General features: G+C 37.8%; 1 protein-coding gene across 1 annotated transcript in view; it reads left to right on the top strand.

The window, feature by feature from the left end:
* The window catches only part of LOC126235097 (innexin inx2-like), a 59,357-nt gene extending 46,550 nt beyond the window's left edge, over positions 1–12,807 (top strand). The window contains exons 4-6 of the mRNA XM_049943831.1: positions 6,199–6,438; positions 8,976–9,259; positions 12,681–12,807. Of these exons, the coding sequence (XP_049799788.1) occupies positions 6,199–6,438; positions 8,976–9,259; positions 12,681–12,807 (651 nt within the window). The remainder of the gene's footprint in view (positions 1–6,198; positions 6,439–8,975; positions 9,260–12,680) is intronic.
* Positions 12,808–17,779: the final 4,972 nt, after the last annotated feature.

Genomic DNA, 17,779 nt, shown 5'->3' on the forward strand with positions numbered 1-17,779 from the left:
GTATTTTTTTCATTAAACGGCAATGCAGGACAGTGTCAAATGTTATACTAAATCTAGGAACATAGCATCAACCTGAGCACCTTTGTCCACCGTGCTGTGGATCTCGTGGTGGAACAGAAGGAGCTGAGTTCCACAGGATCTCTATTTGCAGAATAATGTTGATTTTTATAGAAGAGTTGTTGATTTTCTGAAAAAGTCATAATTGTTGAGCATAAAACGTGTTCCATAATTCTACAACATATTCACATAATCCTTATAGAATCTTACAGGTATATCATCTGGTTCTGACACCTTTCCACTACTAAGGGATTGTAGCTGCTTTTCAATTCTGCTATCAGTTATCTCAACATCCACCATTTTGACGTTTGTAGGACAATTGAAAGGAGGGACAGGGTTATGATTTTCCACTGTGAAACAACTTCAGAAGACCAAATTCAGTATTTTGGCCTTCTCTCCGTTATCTTAAGTTTCGGTGCCGGTGTGGTGCTGAGAGAATGAATAGATGATAGAATGAATAGATGATTTTGACCAATTTACTAATTTTACATACGACCAAAATCTATTAGGTTTTTTACTCAGGTCGGTTGACAACGTCTTACTTTCAAAATCATTGAACGCTTCTCTTATTGCTTTCCTTACTCATTTTTGTTTCATTCATTTTTGTTTGTCAGCTACGTTTTCACTTCTCTTGAATCTGAGATGAAGAGCTCTTTATTCACATAGTGCTTTTCTAACATGGCTATTAACCAAGGTAGATCGTTCCATCCCTTAACACTAGAATGGCAGAGTTTCTGACATTCCTAAAACAGCGGAAAGGGGTCATTTTGACCCATGTAAAATATTTTCATATTTGACTTAAACAAGTACTTTTTTTAGTGTTTGTTGATCCATACTTTATTTGTAGTAATCACAATAATTATTTACAACTATAAATAATTATTACTAATTTCGTTGAACAACCATATACCATACTAATTTATTGTTACTACTGCTAACAAGTTTCTTAATTATAAATTTTAATTTATTAACTATTCATACACCCTTCAAGACACATTTAGTATATTTGGTCCATTTTACTCTCACATGTGTTTTACAAAAAGCTCTGTATTCATTTTCACTCAAGTCATTTGAAGCTGCTAGATGCACTTAGCACTGGTGATTTGTGTTTCATGCACACATTTTCCGCACGCAGATTTGTGGCACTTTACACAGTTTTCGCTGGTCTGTTTGCCTTTGCAGACCCTGATTTGGTACTTCCTTGGCTTTCTAGGTGATTTCAGTCCCATATCCTCTTCCTTTGCCTGACGTTCCTGCTCTTTCGTTACCTTGAGTTCATTTGTCAATTAAAGTATGAACTTATTCCTTTCCATTTTCTTGTTCATTACTATGTTATAGATGACCCATGCATTTATTGCTGCCATGTACAGTATGTTGTAGAGGACATGCATTGGCCATCTCCTACATGCAACCTTCGTAGTATATTTACGAGTCATTTGATCAGCCACGTCCATCCGGTACTTGGCTGCATTGTAGAACATTACAGTTTCAGGTTTTTTCTTTCCTTCCTTGCTTATTGCTACTTCATACACAGAAGAATGACATTTTCATTCCTCTTTCCTTGGTATACAGTCAAGGTACAGTCTGTGTTACCACTATTGTGCAGTATTGTGGCGGAGTGTATTTCAGCATTCGGCTTCTTTACTTCATCGAGGATTTCACCGCGGATCTTGTTCATTGTACCAACTGATGAGGTTTGCTTATCTTTGAGATTTTTAGCAAGTTGAAGAGGTGTAAAGAAATTGCCTGTGGTCACATTTCTTCCGTGATTTACAAATGGCTCCATGAGATGCAGAACGACGTACTCTCCAAGTGCTTGTTTCTCTCTGTGCATGTCCTCTTTGCCAAGGAATGGGAAAGCATTAAATATATACTTCGTCGTTAATTCAACAGCCAAGCAGAATTTGAGACCATATTTGTCTGGTTTGGAGACCATATTTGTCTTAGTTTGTTGGACACCTGCATCTTGCTTTGCTTGGTAACAGTTGCTCGTCAATGGTTATATTTTCTCCTGGGTGGTAAGCGCAAATAGTGTTTTCAATGAACTTTCCCCAAATTTCAGATACAAGAGCGAATTTGTTGGCTGCCAGGCACTCAGCCCAGGTTGATTTTTCATGAAAACGGAGAAATCTAAGAACCTTCTGAAATCTGTCCCTTGGCATAATGTCCTCGATAAAAGCAGGCCCCCAAGAGTGTGACCAGAGATCATCCACAGACATACATTTTATGCACAATACACCCCGAACATGTATGATAGCTCTCAGTTTCTCAAGTGAAACAGTCCAGTCATTGTTTTTTAGTACTTTGTGAGCATACAGGTTTGAAAATGTGTTTCACAGACAAAGACTGCCTGAATGACACAACGTAAGCTGTGGCAGATTGGAATGTACATGTGCCAAGTTGCAACAATGCGGAGGAACTGCTTTGCGTTACTACTCACTGTTGCCACTATTGTTGGATAATTTACTTACATTTAGAAGAGATTACAGTGCGGTCAAATTGACCCCTTCCACCGTTCTAGCTATACTGAATGAAATGGTGAGCAAAAGTAAAATATTCTGTAAATACTAAAATATCTTCAGAAAGACGAGAAAAATATCAGAAAAAGTCATAATTTCATTAACGAAGTAAATAAATTGGATATGACAATGAACAAAAAACATCTGATGGGTCATTTTGATCCCTTCCACCATTCTAGTTATAACCTTACTTGGAACATACTTGTCTAGGGTATATTGAATGATGTCTTTCAATTTTTTCTGTTTGTCCTCCACATCTTCATCCTCATCACCAAATATTTGATGCTGACTGCTGAGATATTCTGAAATTTGTATCCTGTCACCCTTGCTGAGTAAATACATGTTTCTACTTTTCTTAACATTCCTTGTAGAATGAGTCATCATAGATGCTGTCACAGCCTTATGATCACTGTATGATCACTGATACCTTCCTCTACATTGACTGATTCGATACATCATAGATGCTGTCACAGCCTTATGATCACTGATTCCTTCCTCTACGTTAACTGATTTGATAAGTTTTGCCAGGAGGTCTAAGATGTTACCGTCATGAGTTGATTTTCAAACTATCTGCTCAAGTAATTTTCAGACAAGACACCCAGAACAATGCCCCAATCCCTGTCTCTGGCACCAGTTTTTATGGCATAACACTCCCTATCTATACCTGGTAAGTTGAAGTCATCCCTATTACAACAGTTTGATCAGGTAAATTACTAGTTATATTCTGCAAGTTCTGTCTGAAGTGCTCTACAACTACAGATCCTGACCCAGGTGATCTGTAAAAGAAGCATCTGATCACCATTTTTGGCTGTTCTTTGATACTCAATTTCACCCTGATTAATTCACATTCGGAATCTGTGATAACCTCACTAGATTTTACACTGTGCTCATTCGATTCAGTAGTTGAATGAGTACAATGTAGGGAGACGCGTGTGCACATATGAGTGAGTGTGTTTTTGTGTGGATGTTTCTCCTACAGCTTTAGAAAGGAATTCCATTCTGAAAGCTAGGAAAGTAAAGCTCTGTACCTTTTGCGTGTGTATCTGTCGACGACGCAGTGCTTCTGTCTTTAAGTGGGTCGTGTCCTTTACTCCTAAATAATTCATTATTCTCAACCAGAATGTTCCATACCTTAATAAATCTTACATTTATTTCTTCAACAATTGCAGGCATTCTCGTAAATAACCTTATATTTGCACCTGAAATAGAGGCAGACTTTCAGTAATTGTCTTCAGGCATATGAAATGAGCAAATGTTTTAGTCTCAAATTATTTCTGAAAGAGTCTTAATTTGTTATGAAAGATGACACAGGCTGCACTAAATCACAAATAAATTACACTCTTTATTTTAACTTTGTGTTTAGTGTTAGTAAATGCTGAATATCTTCAGTAATAAGGGCCAATGTAAGCCACTATGGCTCATCTAGTTCAGGCAAAGATTTTCCTTTTTCTTGCAAAGATAGCTTTATTGAATCCAATAATTTGAAAAATCTGTCTGGAACATTACCCTCACTAAGCAATGCCAAGACACGCCAGTACAAGGGTCATCAGTACACATTTCTTCTATGAAAGATTTGACCTGTCAGTGTGTTCTGGAATTTGAAGGAATGTAGCTTACAATTTTTAGCACCACCTGCATAACAAGTCAATATTGGAAATATTTATATGCTTAATGTTGTCTGTGAATAGTAACGACACAATATGAAGTGTCTGCATTTAAAAGCCCCACAGGGTCATGATTTTTGTTATATACTGGCAATCTTCCCAGTAGGCACTGCATATTTCACTGAAACACCTCCAGGACTTCTTCAGTGTCACAACATAGAGCAGTATTGTTCAATGTAAAAAGGTCTAAGAGCTGTTCCACCAAATCCAAGTAATTCAATACATATCTCACAAATATGGAAACTTGGAGTTTTATCTTGTATATCTGTAAACTCATCCAAACCCAGACTCATTGCTGAGCAGTCACTTTTTATATTTTTTTATATTTGCACATTACTTACAATATCATCATTAATACCAGAATCATGCCTCCCTGTTGTATGTCTAGAAGTTGGTATTTTATGTAGTTTCTTATTTTTAAGGTCTAAAATAGAAACGACATGTGCAATATCATTCTTTACAAACTCACCCTTTTTGTAAGGTTCTTAAATCTGCACCTCTGGTAAACATAGTCATAACCCTACTCTGCTCTTGAAGTTTTTCCTATAGTGACGTCAGATTAATTTTTCTCAACTGAGAACCAACAAGAAAGTCTATCCTGAAACCACTGTGGTTAGTGTCAAGGTGATGTTTCAGATTATTGGCCATGTACCATGACAATATCATTTGACACAAAACACACATTGGTTTACCATTCCTCTCTACAAAAAATGTTAAACACTGTGTTCTATTCTTCATATTTACACTTCTTAGATAACACAGCTATTCTTAGGACACCAGCAATAATCACAAGTTAACTTAAACAGCGATACTGCATGGAGAAAAGTAATTGCATTATTAGCTGTGAATGTAACTAGCCACTGTCTGAACTTCGATCTCTGCTGTTGCAAGGCCGGTGCGATGCAGTGACAAGAAGGTTGCTCAGTTGTGAATCCATGGAAGGAGTATCATTTGTATCGTATATACAGGCATTACTTTTTACTTTGTACAATTTTAAATGTTTATTGTTTTTATACTTTATTAATGTTTTTATATTACAATAATGGAAATTCATGGATGAAGCAATATGTAAAGTAAGGGAAGGCAAGCACTCACATACAGTACATTGATCAGTAGAGCACAGTAACACCTAATAGAATACAGCATTCATACTATTTTTCAAGCATTAGCCAAAAAAAGAGCATGCCCAAAAGCTAGTGTAAATGCTGTTATGTGTTACTGTGCTCCACACGTGATTGGTTGCCTTTCCATTATTGTATAATTACATACTTTACTTCATGAGCCCCACTACATTGAAGCAAGAGCTGCATGCAGCTTGTGAGCCTTCTTGTGACTACTCTAGCCATACAGCATTATTTAGCATTCAGTGTAATTTGATTCACCCAGAGTCTTGATAAAATGTTATGTATCCTGTTTGCTCCACAACCACATCTTATTAGAGACCTACCTGAACACAAAAGGAAAACATATTTTATATGGTTATATAAAACTTGCAATATGGGTCAGTGTGTGCTTTTTTCATGTAATGGAAAACTGGCTGATATTCTATAATAAGGAATTTTACCTGAGGCTATTAAAACAACTGCCAAGAGTAACGTGTTGATATTCCAAAGTCACAGTGTACAATGTTGTGATTGTATGACCCAGCACAATGAACTTCTGAAATTAATTTAAAGTGTGACCTAAAATTCTATGGCAGAGAAAAATTGTCATATCTTATTAAGTATTATATCTTGAGCCTTACAGAGTTCACATCTAAAATAATGTCCCCCTGCAGGAATGTATTTCTACATTTTCTCATTTCTAACATAACTATAAAAATGTTCTCCTTTCAAATTTTATGCAAATGATTGTCGTTTTGGAGGAAGTGTGTATGCAGCTCAACGAAAATCTATATTCATTAGTTATGTGTTCCTCATGTAACTAAAATCAGTTTGACATTATTTTCTTAATTTCAGGTATTGCAGATCATCTTGCTGGATAGGTTTCTTGGAGGAGAATTTGCATTTCTTGGGCCAAATTTTATCAAATATGCATCATCAACAGATTTTGGTCTAAAAAATCAAACAATGCCATCTCCTCTGGATCACATGTTTCCCAAAGTAGCCAAATGCAGGATGTACTATTTTGGTACATCTGGGGGAATGTCCAAGATGGATTCCCTGTGTATTCTACCTCTGAACAATATCAACGATAAGGTACTAACTGTCTGAGTTGCCAAGCAATGATAACTAAAACATCTATTCATTTGATTTAATGTGGAAGTGCAATTCTTTTCTAGCCACTTTAGTAGCAGGACCATAAGTAAGCATATTCAGTGATTATAGAATCTAAAATTCATAGTTTCGGTTAGAGTAGGACGACACAGAGGTTAAAATATTAGACTCAACTTCAGCAGAAGTGGAAATAAAAGTCCTGCCCTGATGTAGTAATTTTGTGGTGCCACTGGATAAGTAAAGGTGAAAACTAGGGAGATTCTTTAATGAAGCCATGCTCATTATGCTATACCAAACTTGTGTGAACCAAGCCGCCTATGCTCCATCTGTAATCATCTCAATATTGATGAGGTGCTAAACACTAATCCTTTCTTCCTTTTCTTTCAAATTTCAGCATTATACTCCTTAACAACACTGCCATTATTGAGGTATGCCTGTTTGTGAATAGGCAACTGATTCAGAAGTCTATGAAGATATTAATACTTAATTTGCCAAATGCTGGTGATTTGAAGTGTTGAATGAGAGTATTACAAAGAAAGGAAATAATGGTTAACAGAAAATGTTTGGGGTGCCCAGGCCAACAGTAAAAGTCCAGCAAGATTACAGAAAAAAAAAAAAAAAACTGGAGTGAAATATTTCATTGTAGTAAGAGCAAGTAACATAGATAGTAAAAAAAGTAAAAGAAAATCACAAACTTTTTTAATTGTGGACAAATTAATGGAGATATTCTTGGCATGTTTAGGTATACAGCTCTTAAGCATAAATATTGTGTATGTGAACTTGTGATAATTTTAAATTTCAGTAGCATGTAAGTATTGCATCATGCAAGGAAAATTGTAGTTTATATATATTTTTTAATTTACCCATAATTTGCAGTGTTAGTGGTACAAGTAGCACAGGATGTAAGAAAATGTTATGTATTGTGATAATACCCCTTGTGTAACACTAGAAGAAAGAAGTAGACAGTGTTCTTTGTTTCATCTTGCCTCATTTTTAAACTAAGCCTAAGTTTGGTGGAAAATATAAAACTTAAATCTTTTATGAAACAGTTTCCTAGAAAAAGCCCTAAGTTGTGGTTCATCAGGACTGGTGTACCAGCTAGGAGAATCAAGTGAACATTATAGTAAATGTGAATTCTGACTGATTTGATATGTCTTACCTGACTTCACTCCTATGCCAACCTCTTCATCTCAGAATAACACATCAGTATCCATAATTATTTGTTGTGTGTTTTCCAGTCTCTGTCTTACCCTACAGTTTTTGCACTCTACAGGTTCCTTTTGTGCCACTGAAGTTATTTCGTAGCATAACATTGTCTCATCATTTAGCCATTGTTTCTACATATTCTTTCCTTGCTTATTCTGCAAATAATCTTTTCGTCCCTTATGTCTTAGGTCCACTTAATTTTCATCACCACTCTGTAGCATCACATCTCAAATTATGCTTTTTCCTATAGTCCATGATTCTGGCATACATTCTAAGTAATTTCCCCCTCAGATTTAGTTATATATTTCATGATAATGTATTTCTTTTCAGCCACATATAATATATGAACCTGAACTGACCATGCAAGATTAAAACATGTTCATGGGTGCTATGAATATATGTGTAATAGAAATTGTCATGTTCTAGAGTACAGGTGGGCATCTAGTGGCCCAAAGGCTGGATTCAGCCCACAATTGGTTTCCACATAGCCTGCCCGAGAAATTTGTGAAAGGAGAGAGCAAGCAAGGCCCTCACATTGTGCTTCGTTCAGAACATATTTTTGGATATTTCATATTTACATTAGTAAATAATTCTTCTTTGCTGTGGGCACATTAGAACACTGCAGTGTTGAAATTTAAGCTAATTTATAATGAATTAGTTGCAGCCAGTTGCTCTTTAAGTGTTTATTTTTCCATGATGACATTTCAAGGTACCTGACATCCCATGTTATGTTATTGACATCTCATGAACATTGTTCCTTTACTAATGGCATAGTGAAATTTTTAAGACACCTATTGACAAACATCCTAAGGGGAAAAAAAAGGAAAACCCATTCACAGCACGTAAGTAAATGTAAACATCTGAAGACGGGGTGAACATAAAATGAATGTACTCTCAAAAATGGTGTTTTGAGGCACAATGTGATGGCCTGGCATGTTGGGAAAGAAATGCCATTCATATTGGTGCATTACCCCATAAACATAAACGACATGTACACTATATTTTGACTTTAGACTTTATGCATTGGGAGTGCTACTGTTCTGTCATGTGATGAAGCAGACCACAAGTTTAAGAAAGTATGTAAATCAGGCCTTAGGGTCACCATAGGTTGCCCTGCCTGTTGTAAAGTGTTAACAACATTTATATTGTTGAACTTCTGCAATTATTGGACATAGCAACAGTACATCTGAATGAATTGCATACATATTTTACAAATTTAGACCAGTGTAACCTACAGTTCTGTTCTTCCTCCATAATACTTTCATATCACATGTGATTAAAATTGTATTTGATTACCCAAAATGCTGTTCCAGGTATTCCTATTCTTATGGTTCTGGTTTGTGGCTTTGGCTGTGGTGTCTGCAGTGGCACTAGTTTACCGTGCAATCATCTTGCTGAGTGTTAATACCCGAGTTTATTTACTGTGGGCAAAAGCTCGCCTGCTTCCAAGGAATGTTGCTGAACACCTGGGACATTCTCTACCTGTTGGAAACTGGTTTTTGCTCACTCAGCTTAGCAAGAATGTCAACCCTTTTGTTTTTGTAGAACTGCTGATAGAACTGGATAGATATTTGACCAAGAAGACATCTATCTCAGCGTAATTCACATGCTAGTTCATGTTCTGACAAAGTATCATTTGATTTTCATATTGAGTAGCTTCTACCTTGTGCCTAATGTATATGATGTAACTTTAATTTCTGTTATTATAGTTTTTAGATTTCTTATGTATTTCAGTAGCCTAAATGTCAGACGTATGTAATAGTTGAACTTTGAAAGAGAAGAGCAGTAAGCAAGATTCCAGTGTATTTTAAGTCTTAGATCTAAATGTATGGTTATCTCTGAGACAGCATCTGTTCAAGTGTACTAAACCTTTTCATTCCTTCTGTGAAAACAACATCATTTGCCCATAATGAACTAATTATAAAAAGATATTTTGATGTAATGAAATGAAATTTATAATATGTAAATACAATTTTCAGGGTCTCAGTTAAGATTATTTTGGTTTGGATGTTTTCATACACTGAAACAAGAAGGTCTCTTGAACATAAAGACCCTTTTAGAAAACAGCATAACAACTTGTGCAGCATTTTGAGGACATAGTGGTGTTGTGTCCATTCGTTCAGACAGGGTATCCCTATAACTGCTTTCAGGGGTTGGTAACAAGGCAAGTTACATATTAACATATAGAACAAGCAGCTGAATGTTACTTAAGTATACTATCAAACCATTATGACTAGTTGAAGGTAATATCTTCTTAGTAGTGAGTTATCATGTTCCTCTTCAGTTTCTTCTTGAACAATTGTTGTTTTGACCCCTCTGTTGGGATATTTTTCAGGATCTTCATGTGTTCCTGGTGAGCTGAATACTGTGACCAGTATAATCTATTCATATTACTGATCACAAGAATTACTTGCATTCCTTTTTTATATTTTTTAATAGAAAAGCAGCTATTTTGAAACAGGCAGTGTCTTCTTTTTACTCTACCAAGCTTCTGTTTTTATCCAGCTTTTCTAAATGTGCTGATTTTATTGGATGCTATCTTAAGATCTCCCTTGGAAATTCTCATTGTATTACCATTCCATGTCATTTGATGATCAATCTTTTAAGGTAGATGGCTTACAACAGAAAATATTACACACAGAAAATAAACCTGTACAGGATTGTTTGTGACATGTCTATAACTAAGGGCACTAACTTAGAAATTACACATGATAAGGATCTACTATAACAGAGAACATAGTGTACGTAAGCTTGGTTTATTGGTTCCAAACAATGAAAGTTCCTAACTATGCCATCCACATCCTCACTTTTTGCAGTCCCTACTGTCAAACTCTCACTCTGCAAAGTCACTATTTACCTGATCTTAAATTATTTCAGTGACACCAGTTTGTGCTTGTACTATTGTTTCCTATAGCTTATTAAGTCAAGTCAGTTCTAATTGGTCACTTCAGTTCTGTTCACATTAGAAAGATTTAACACACACTCCTTGTGCTAAACTTCAATCTATTTTATTATATATGAATAGGTTGGTTGGTTGATTTGGGGAAGGAGACCAGACAGCGAGGTCATCGGTCTCATCGGATTAGGGAAGGATGGGGAAGGAAGTCGGCCGTGCCATTTTGAAAGGAACCAACCCGGCATTTTCCTGGAGCGATTTAGGGAAATCACGGAAAACCTAAATCAGGATGGCCGGACGCGGGATTGAACCGTCGTCCTCCTGAATGCGAGTCCAGTGTCTAACCACTGCGCCACCTTGCTCGGTATATATATGAATAACCACTTGACTTCTTAGTACAAATCTCCATCTCAACATTGCTGTTAACTGTTACTGTGCCTGGAGCCCATTTTTTGGGGTCTCATCGACATTTCTAGCTCCCCTTCATTTACATACTCACATTGTCACACATTAAATACTAAAAGAATCCTGGTGTGTGTAGTGTGCTAAAATTCCAGAATGTCAGACTCACTAGCTAGCTCATGCAAATCAAAGAGTATGAGTGTAGAAGATTCCCACCATAAATTGTTTTAAAAATTCAGGAAGTTAATTATGAGAATAAAGAGAAGACTCCTTCTATGCATATATAGGTGATAGTATTGTACCTTGGAGCACTTTTCAGGCTTTTGCCTCTTAGTGAGTCCATTTTGAAGTGATAGCATTCACTTTGTTGTTATTGTGCCTCTCCATCCCCAAGTAACTGCTGGAACTTACATCCTTCTGAATCTGCTTACTGTATTCATCTCTTGGCCTCCCTCTACAATGTTTACCCTCCACACTTCCCACCAGTGCTAAACTGGTGATCCCTTGATGCCTCAGATTGTGTCCTATCAACCAATCCCGTCTTCTAGTCAAGTTGTGCAACAAATTCTTCTTCTCCCCAATTCTAAAAGCATTCACTTTTTGTGTGCTGAAATATTTTTCTCAAATTGCAAAAATTACTCTAGAAAAAAATAAGGATTTCCCTAATGTGAGAACTTTTTCCAAGGTTCATGTATTTAGGAACAAAGATTTTGTTCAAATTTAAAGGTGCTGCCATTGAGAAAATTTTGACAAAACTGCGTTTAATAGTACTGTATTAAATTATTACTCTGCTACTTGCCAACAGTCAGTGAGAGAGATCAAATTGTAAAGAAGTGTTATCAAAAAGCAATTATGAGTTAAAAACATTTTGGAGTAGAAGCTGTTGAGACAACTAACACAAATTTGTATTTTCAAAATAGGGAAAATTGTTAAGGCGTTAAAGAAGCTCAGTTAATTTGCAGAATATGCTCCACAGTAGAAAACTTGACATTTTAAGGTACAAGATGGTGCATTACTGATAAACTGTGGCTTAACCACCCATGCATTATGTAACGAGTATTAAAAATATATAGAGGATTACTCATTATAAAACTCTGTAATTGAAGAATTAGAAGTATCACTCACACAGATTTTATACATTGCACAGAACTTAAATATGTAGGACTCATAATATTTATAAGTGCTGCACAAAACAGAACCTAATGTATCACGATGTCAAAAACAGTAGAAGATGCCGGAAGGTCCAATATGCATTTCTTCATGTGATACAAAAATCGCTGCTAGACTGGAACACCAACTAGGAAACCTCATGTTTTCCTAAGTACACTATTGTTTGTGTACAATCAACACTTCTACACGACGAGAAAAGAAAAAAGATAATATGATGAAATTGACGTAAATAAAGATGCTAAATACCCAGTCCTAAATTATATCCACATTGAACAGTGAAATTATTCCGTCAAATTAATCATCAAAAATTCTGTTAATACAAGTGGGAATCTCACCTCCTATAATTTTATTACTATTAATAAGCAGCAGCAGTCCAGTTTTTTCTACATTGTTTTGTTAAGATGACAACAAATGAAAAAAACAGAGTATGTATGCCCAGTTCAAAGGAGGTATCAACAAGACAAAGCGCAATTCAAGAAATGACGTTCATTTACAGAAGAGATATGTTAGTCTGTTATAAGAAAATACTTGACACTTATTTTTATTTTAGGAAAAAAAGTAACACTGGTCTTTGCTTGCATTTGCCACACTCGCTCATGGTTGAAGTTCTCATAGCTCAGGTTACATTGGAGCATATAACACTGTATGTAGCATGCCCCCTGCTGGACTCTCAGTGATTGTTGACCATCGGGCCCATCTAATACATTCTCATCAGGTAGCCGTGTAACCTTATGACATGGTGGGTCACTCTCTGGGGATCTTCATTTGTGCTGCTTTGTTGATAGGCAGATGTGGGACTGAATCAGTTGCAATAGCGAGTACCTGTGGCAACCACTCAACTATCTCAGTTTCTTGGAGACAGAGGCTTGTGCCCTAGACTGTGCATCCACTGAAGTCTGTTGGAGTGGCATTGTGAGTCCTTTGTTGGTGAATGAATAGGAGGTTGCTGCCTTCCCCAGGATTGCTGTTTGTTTCGACAGTGCCAGGCGTAGTCTCCCACCATTTTTTTGCTATCTGATAGTTCACGGTGCATCTTCCGTATGACATCATTTTGCCCCCTCGACCAAAGTTCTGTACAAACATCATGGCACCGGCATGGTACCATATGTTACGTTGTCAAGATCTCTGATCCAGAATATATGCTGCACTGCTGCATATCTGCTGCTTGCAGCCGTCATTGGTGATAATGTGGTGCCCACATGGAACACTCAGACATGAAGCCCACAGCATTACCTAATCACAGTGCCGATTTTGCAATGTTTGAAACACTTGCCCAATATGCCTCAATCCTACACTGGCCTCAGAGTAGCTCAGTCCAGACACTGCATACAGTTGTTCTGGCCACAAAAGTTTATTAATATTATTATAGTGGCAACTTAAACTGCAAAGGAAATGTGCCATATACAGCAACAAAACACAGTGCTCATACAAGCGTCTGCCAACAGCAAAATGTGTCAAAGGCTTTAGGAAGAATGTGCTATGCTTCGTAACAACAAATTGCCTCCGATGAGCGTGACGTCACAACTTTATATTAGATTCGTTTTAGCAGTTAGCGGGATCATGCGCATCCGCAGTTGAGTAGTACCTTCTCCCGCGTCTGGCTACAGAAATGTTGTTGATAGCTGTGTAAGCAGTCGCAGCAAACAGCTAGATGCTAACGGGAAAAATTTTACTGGAGCGCCCAAGTTGCCATATTCATGCATGTGTAGCAGGCCACACTATTTAGTATTGACCCGGTTCGGAAATATCATAGATCCCGTGCTGATGCGCACAGCAGTCTGAGTTATAGTGGGGAAGTAGGTAGTCTGCACGTGACCCGTGTTTACATTTAGTGATTTTTGCTGTTTCCTCTTCGTTTACTGCTCTCACGTCAAATAAAAACAAAACAGATTTCTGTGGCCGGAAACTATCAAGTGAATTAACATACATTTACATAATTACGGAAGGCTAAAATGTGTTATTAGTTTCAGATTTTATTTTATTTCCACCTTTCTGACAAGCAAACATTAATTGCCTTGCAGAACTATGTTCTTTTTGTCGGTTTGCTAACGAAATTTTCTTTTATTAATAGTTTCTGCTGAGGAACTGATACCTGGCTGAACCCTGAGACAGGAAGTTCTGAAATATTTAGTGAGGGTTGGAACGTGTATCAGAAAGACAGATTAGATCCCGTAGGAGGTGGTGTCTTCATTGCAGTTGACAAAAATATTGTGTCTACGGAGGTCGAAGTAGAGTGTGATTGTGAAGTTATCCGGACACGTTCAACAGGGTTAGGAGAAATAAAGTTAATTGTTGGGTGTTATTACCGGCCACCAGGTTCCACCGTGACAGTTCTAGAATAATTCAGTATAGACTGGGATATCTATGGATTCATTACAGGTGGTACAGACAAGCCGTCGTGTGAATTTCTTTTGAACACATTATCCGAAAACTGTCTTGAGCAGCTAAATTCGACAGCCAACGCGTAATGGAAATATTTTAGATCCGGTAGCCACGAACAGACCAGACCTGATCGACGGTGTCAGTGTTGAGACAAGGATTAGTGATCATGATGTCATTACGACTACGGTTACGAAAGTTAAAAAGTCGGTCAAGAAGGCTAGGAGAGTATTCTTACTAGAAAGAGCAGATAAGCAGTTGTTAGCATCCCACTTAGTAAATGAATAATTTACTTGCAGTACGATGGACGTGGAATAATTATGGGCAAATTTGAAAGGCATTGTAGATCACGCATTGGGCAAGTATGTGCCGATAAAGTGGGTTACGGACGGAAAAGACCCACCGTGGTTTAACAGCGCAATTCGGAGAATGCTTAGGAAGCAAAAACGGTTGCACTCGCGGTACAAGAAAGATCGGGAGAATGAGGACAGGCAAAAGTTAGTAGAGATTCGTGCTGCTGTAAAAAGAGCGACGCGTGAAGCATACAATCACTATCACCGTCATACCTTAGCAAAAGATCTTGCTGAAAACCCAAGGAAATTCTGGTCTTACGTAAAATCGGTAAGCTGGTGGAAGTTTCCATCCAGTCACTCATTGATCAGTCTGGCCTGGCATCGGAAGGCAGCAAAACGAAAGCTCTGAAATTTTAAATGTAGCATTTGAGAAATCTTTCACGCAGGAGGATCGTACAAACATACCACCGTTTGAGTCTCGTACAGATTCCCGTATGGAGGACATATTGATAGACATCCCTGGGGTTGTGAAGCAGCTGAATGGGTTGAAAATAAATAAATCGCCAGGTCCTGGTGGGATTCAAATTCGGTTTTACAGAGAGTACTCTACTGCATTGGCTCCTTACTTAGCTTGTTTTTATCGCGAATCTCTTGCCCAACGGAAAGTCCCGAGCGACTGGAAAAAAGTGCAGGTGACGCCTGTATATAAGAAGGGTAGAAGGACAGATCCTCAAAATTACTGACCAATATCCTTAACATCGGTTTGTTGCAAGATTCTCGAACATATTCTCAGTTCGAATATAATGAATTTCCTTGAGACAGAGAAGTTGCTGTCCATGCATCAGCACGGCTTTAGAAAGCATCGCTCCTGCGAAACGCAACTCGCCCTTTTTTCACATGATATCTTGCGAACCATGGGTGAAGGGTATCAGACGGATGCCATATTCCTTGACTTCCGGAAAGCGTTTGATTCGGTGCCCCACTGCAGACTCCTAACTAAGGTATGAGAATATGGGATTGGTTCCCAGATATGTGAGTGGCTCGAAGACTTCTTAAGTAATAGAACTCAGTACGTTGTCCTCGATGGTGAGTGTTTGTCGGAGGTGAGGTTATCATCTGGAGTGCCCCAGGGAAGGGTGGTAGGTCCGCTGTTGTTTTCTATGTACATAAATGACCTTTTGGATATAGTGGATAGCTATGTGCGGCTGTTTGCTGATGATGCTGTGGTGTACGGGAAGGTGTCGTCGTCGAGTGACCGTAGGAGGATACAAGATGACTTGGACAGGATTGGTGTAAAGAATGGCAGCTAACTCTAAATATAGATAAATGTAAATTAATGCAGATGAATAGGAAAAAGAATCCCATAATGTTTGAATACTCAATTAGTAGTGTAGCGCTTGACACAGTCACGTCGATTAAATATTTGGGCGTAACATTGCAGAGCGATATGAGGTGGGACAAGCATGCAATAGCAGTTGTGGGGAAGGCGGATAGTCGTAGTCGTCTTTGGTTCATTGGTAGAATTTTGGGAAGATGTGATTCATCTGTAAAGGAGACCACTTATAAAACACTAATACGACCTATTCTTGAGTACTACTCGAGCGTTTGGGATCCCTATCAGATCGGATTAAGGGAGGACATAGAAGCAATTCAGAGGCGGGCTGCTAGATTTGTTACTGGTAGGTTTGATCATCATGCGAGTGTTACATAAATGCTTCAGGAACTCGGGTGGGAGTCTCTGGAGGAAAGGAGGCGTTCTTTTCGTGAATCGCTACTGAGGAAATTTAGAGAACCAGCATTTGAGACTGACTGCAGTACAATTTTACTGCCGCCAACTTATATTTCGAGGAAAGACCACAAAGATAAGATAAGAGAGATTAGGGCTCGTACAGAGGCATATAGGTAGTCATTTTTCCCCCGTTCTGTTTCGGGCTGGAACAGGGAGAGAAGATGCTAGTTGTGGTATGAGGTTCCCTCCGCCACGCACCGTATGGTGAATTGCGGAATATGTATGTAAATGTAGATATTTGAAACGTAGTGTTTTATTCCACACACTGTTCGCTGCTTTTCAGGTGCACATTTTCAACTTCTAGCACGTATAACATAATAAAGAACCAAACATGAGATAACACAGTAATGGTACTCCAAGAAAATTTACATTCCGAAAACCACATTGAAAAGCTTAATATCAGGTCGTGGCCTACTTCACTGGGAATCTGGACAAACGAATGTACACTATAAATGTGCACATTTTAGTATGGGTAACGAAATTCTGATGCTCCTGGAGTATCCCGTGATGTATTGTTTCGTTTATGACATAATGTAAGATCTTTTAATGTTTTACACATACGAACATAGGGCTCCCTAGACATTGTAGCTGCGCAAGCGCGGTAACGCCTGTCATCTGGCGCTCTCTGGCAACTGCAGAAAAACCTTTTTCTAACATGTCGCGGGAAAATATTCCGAATGTTTGGAAAACGTTACTATCGAAGTAAATTTCCTTTTACGCAAGTTGAACTATGTGCGAGAATGTACGATGAATTTCTTAAATCACAGAGCATTTGACTCATTTAAAAATAAGCTGATGACGAGCCATTCAGATGAATTTCGAGTCCAGAAGATCAGACATTTGTGTCGTTATTAAAATATATGTAGCATGACTTAATATACGGGCAAAAAGTTATTTATTATTAATAGAGATGTTATACTTTATTTCAAAGAATGACAGCGTATCGTAACCTGCAACTACCATATTTACTAGAATCTAAGCCGCAATTTTTTGCGGTTTTTGTAATTCAAAAAACCGCCTGCGGCTTAGAATCGAGTGCAAAGTAAGCGGAAGTTCCGAAAACTGTTGGTAGGTGCCGCCACAACTAACTTATGCCGTCGAATATATGTAGCGCTACACAGGCATGCTTTTCAGGCACGAAGATAAACACGGGCGCCAAAACCTCTGCGTCAGTAAATAAATTAAAAA

The sequence above is a fragment of the Schistocerca nitens genome, chromosome 2 (genome assembly GCF_023898315.1).
Source record: "Schistocerca nitens isolate TAMUIC-IGC-003100 chromosome 2, iqSchNite1.1, whole genome shotgun sequence".
Classification (NCBI taxonomy): Eukaryota; Metazoa; Arthropoda; class Insecta; order Orthoptera; family Acrididae; genus Schistocerca; species Schistocerca nitens.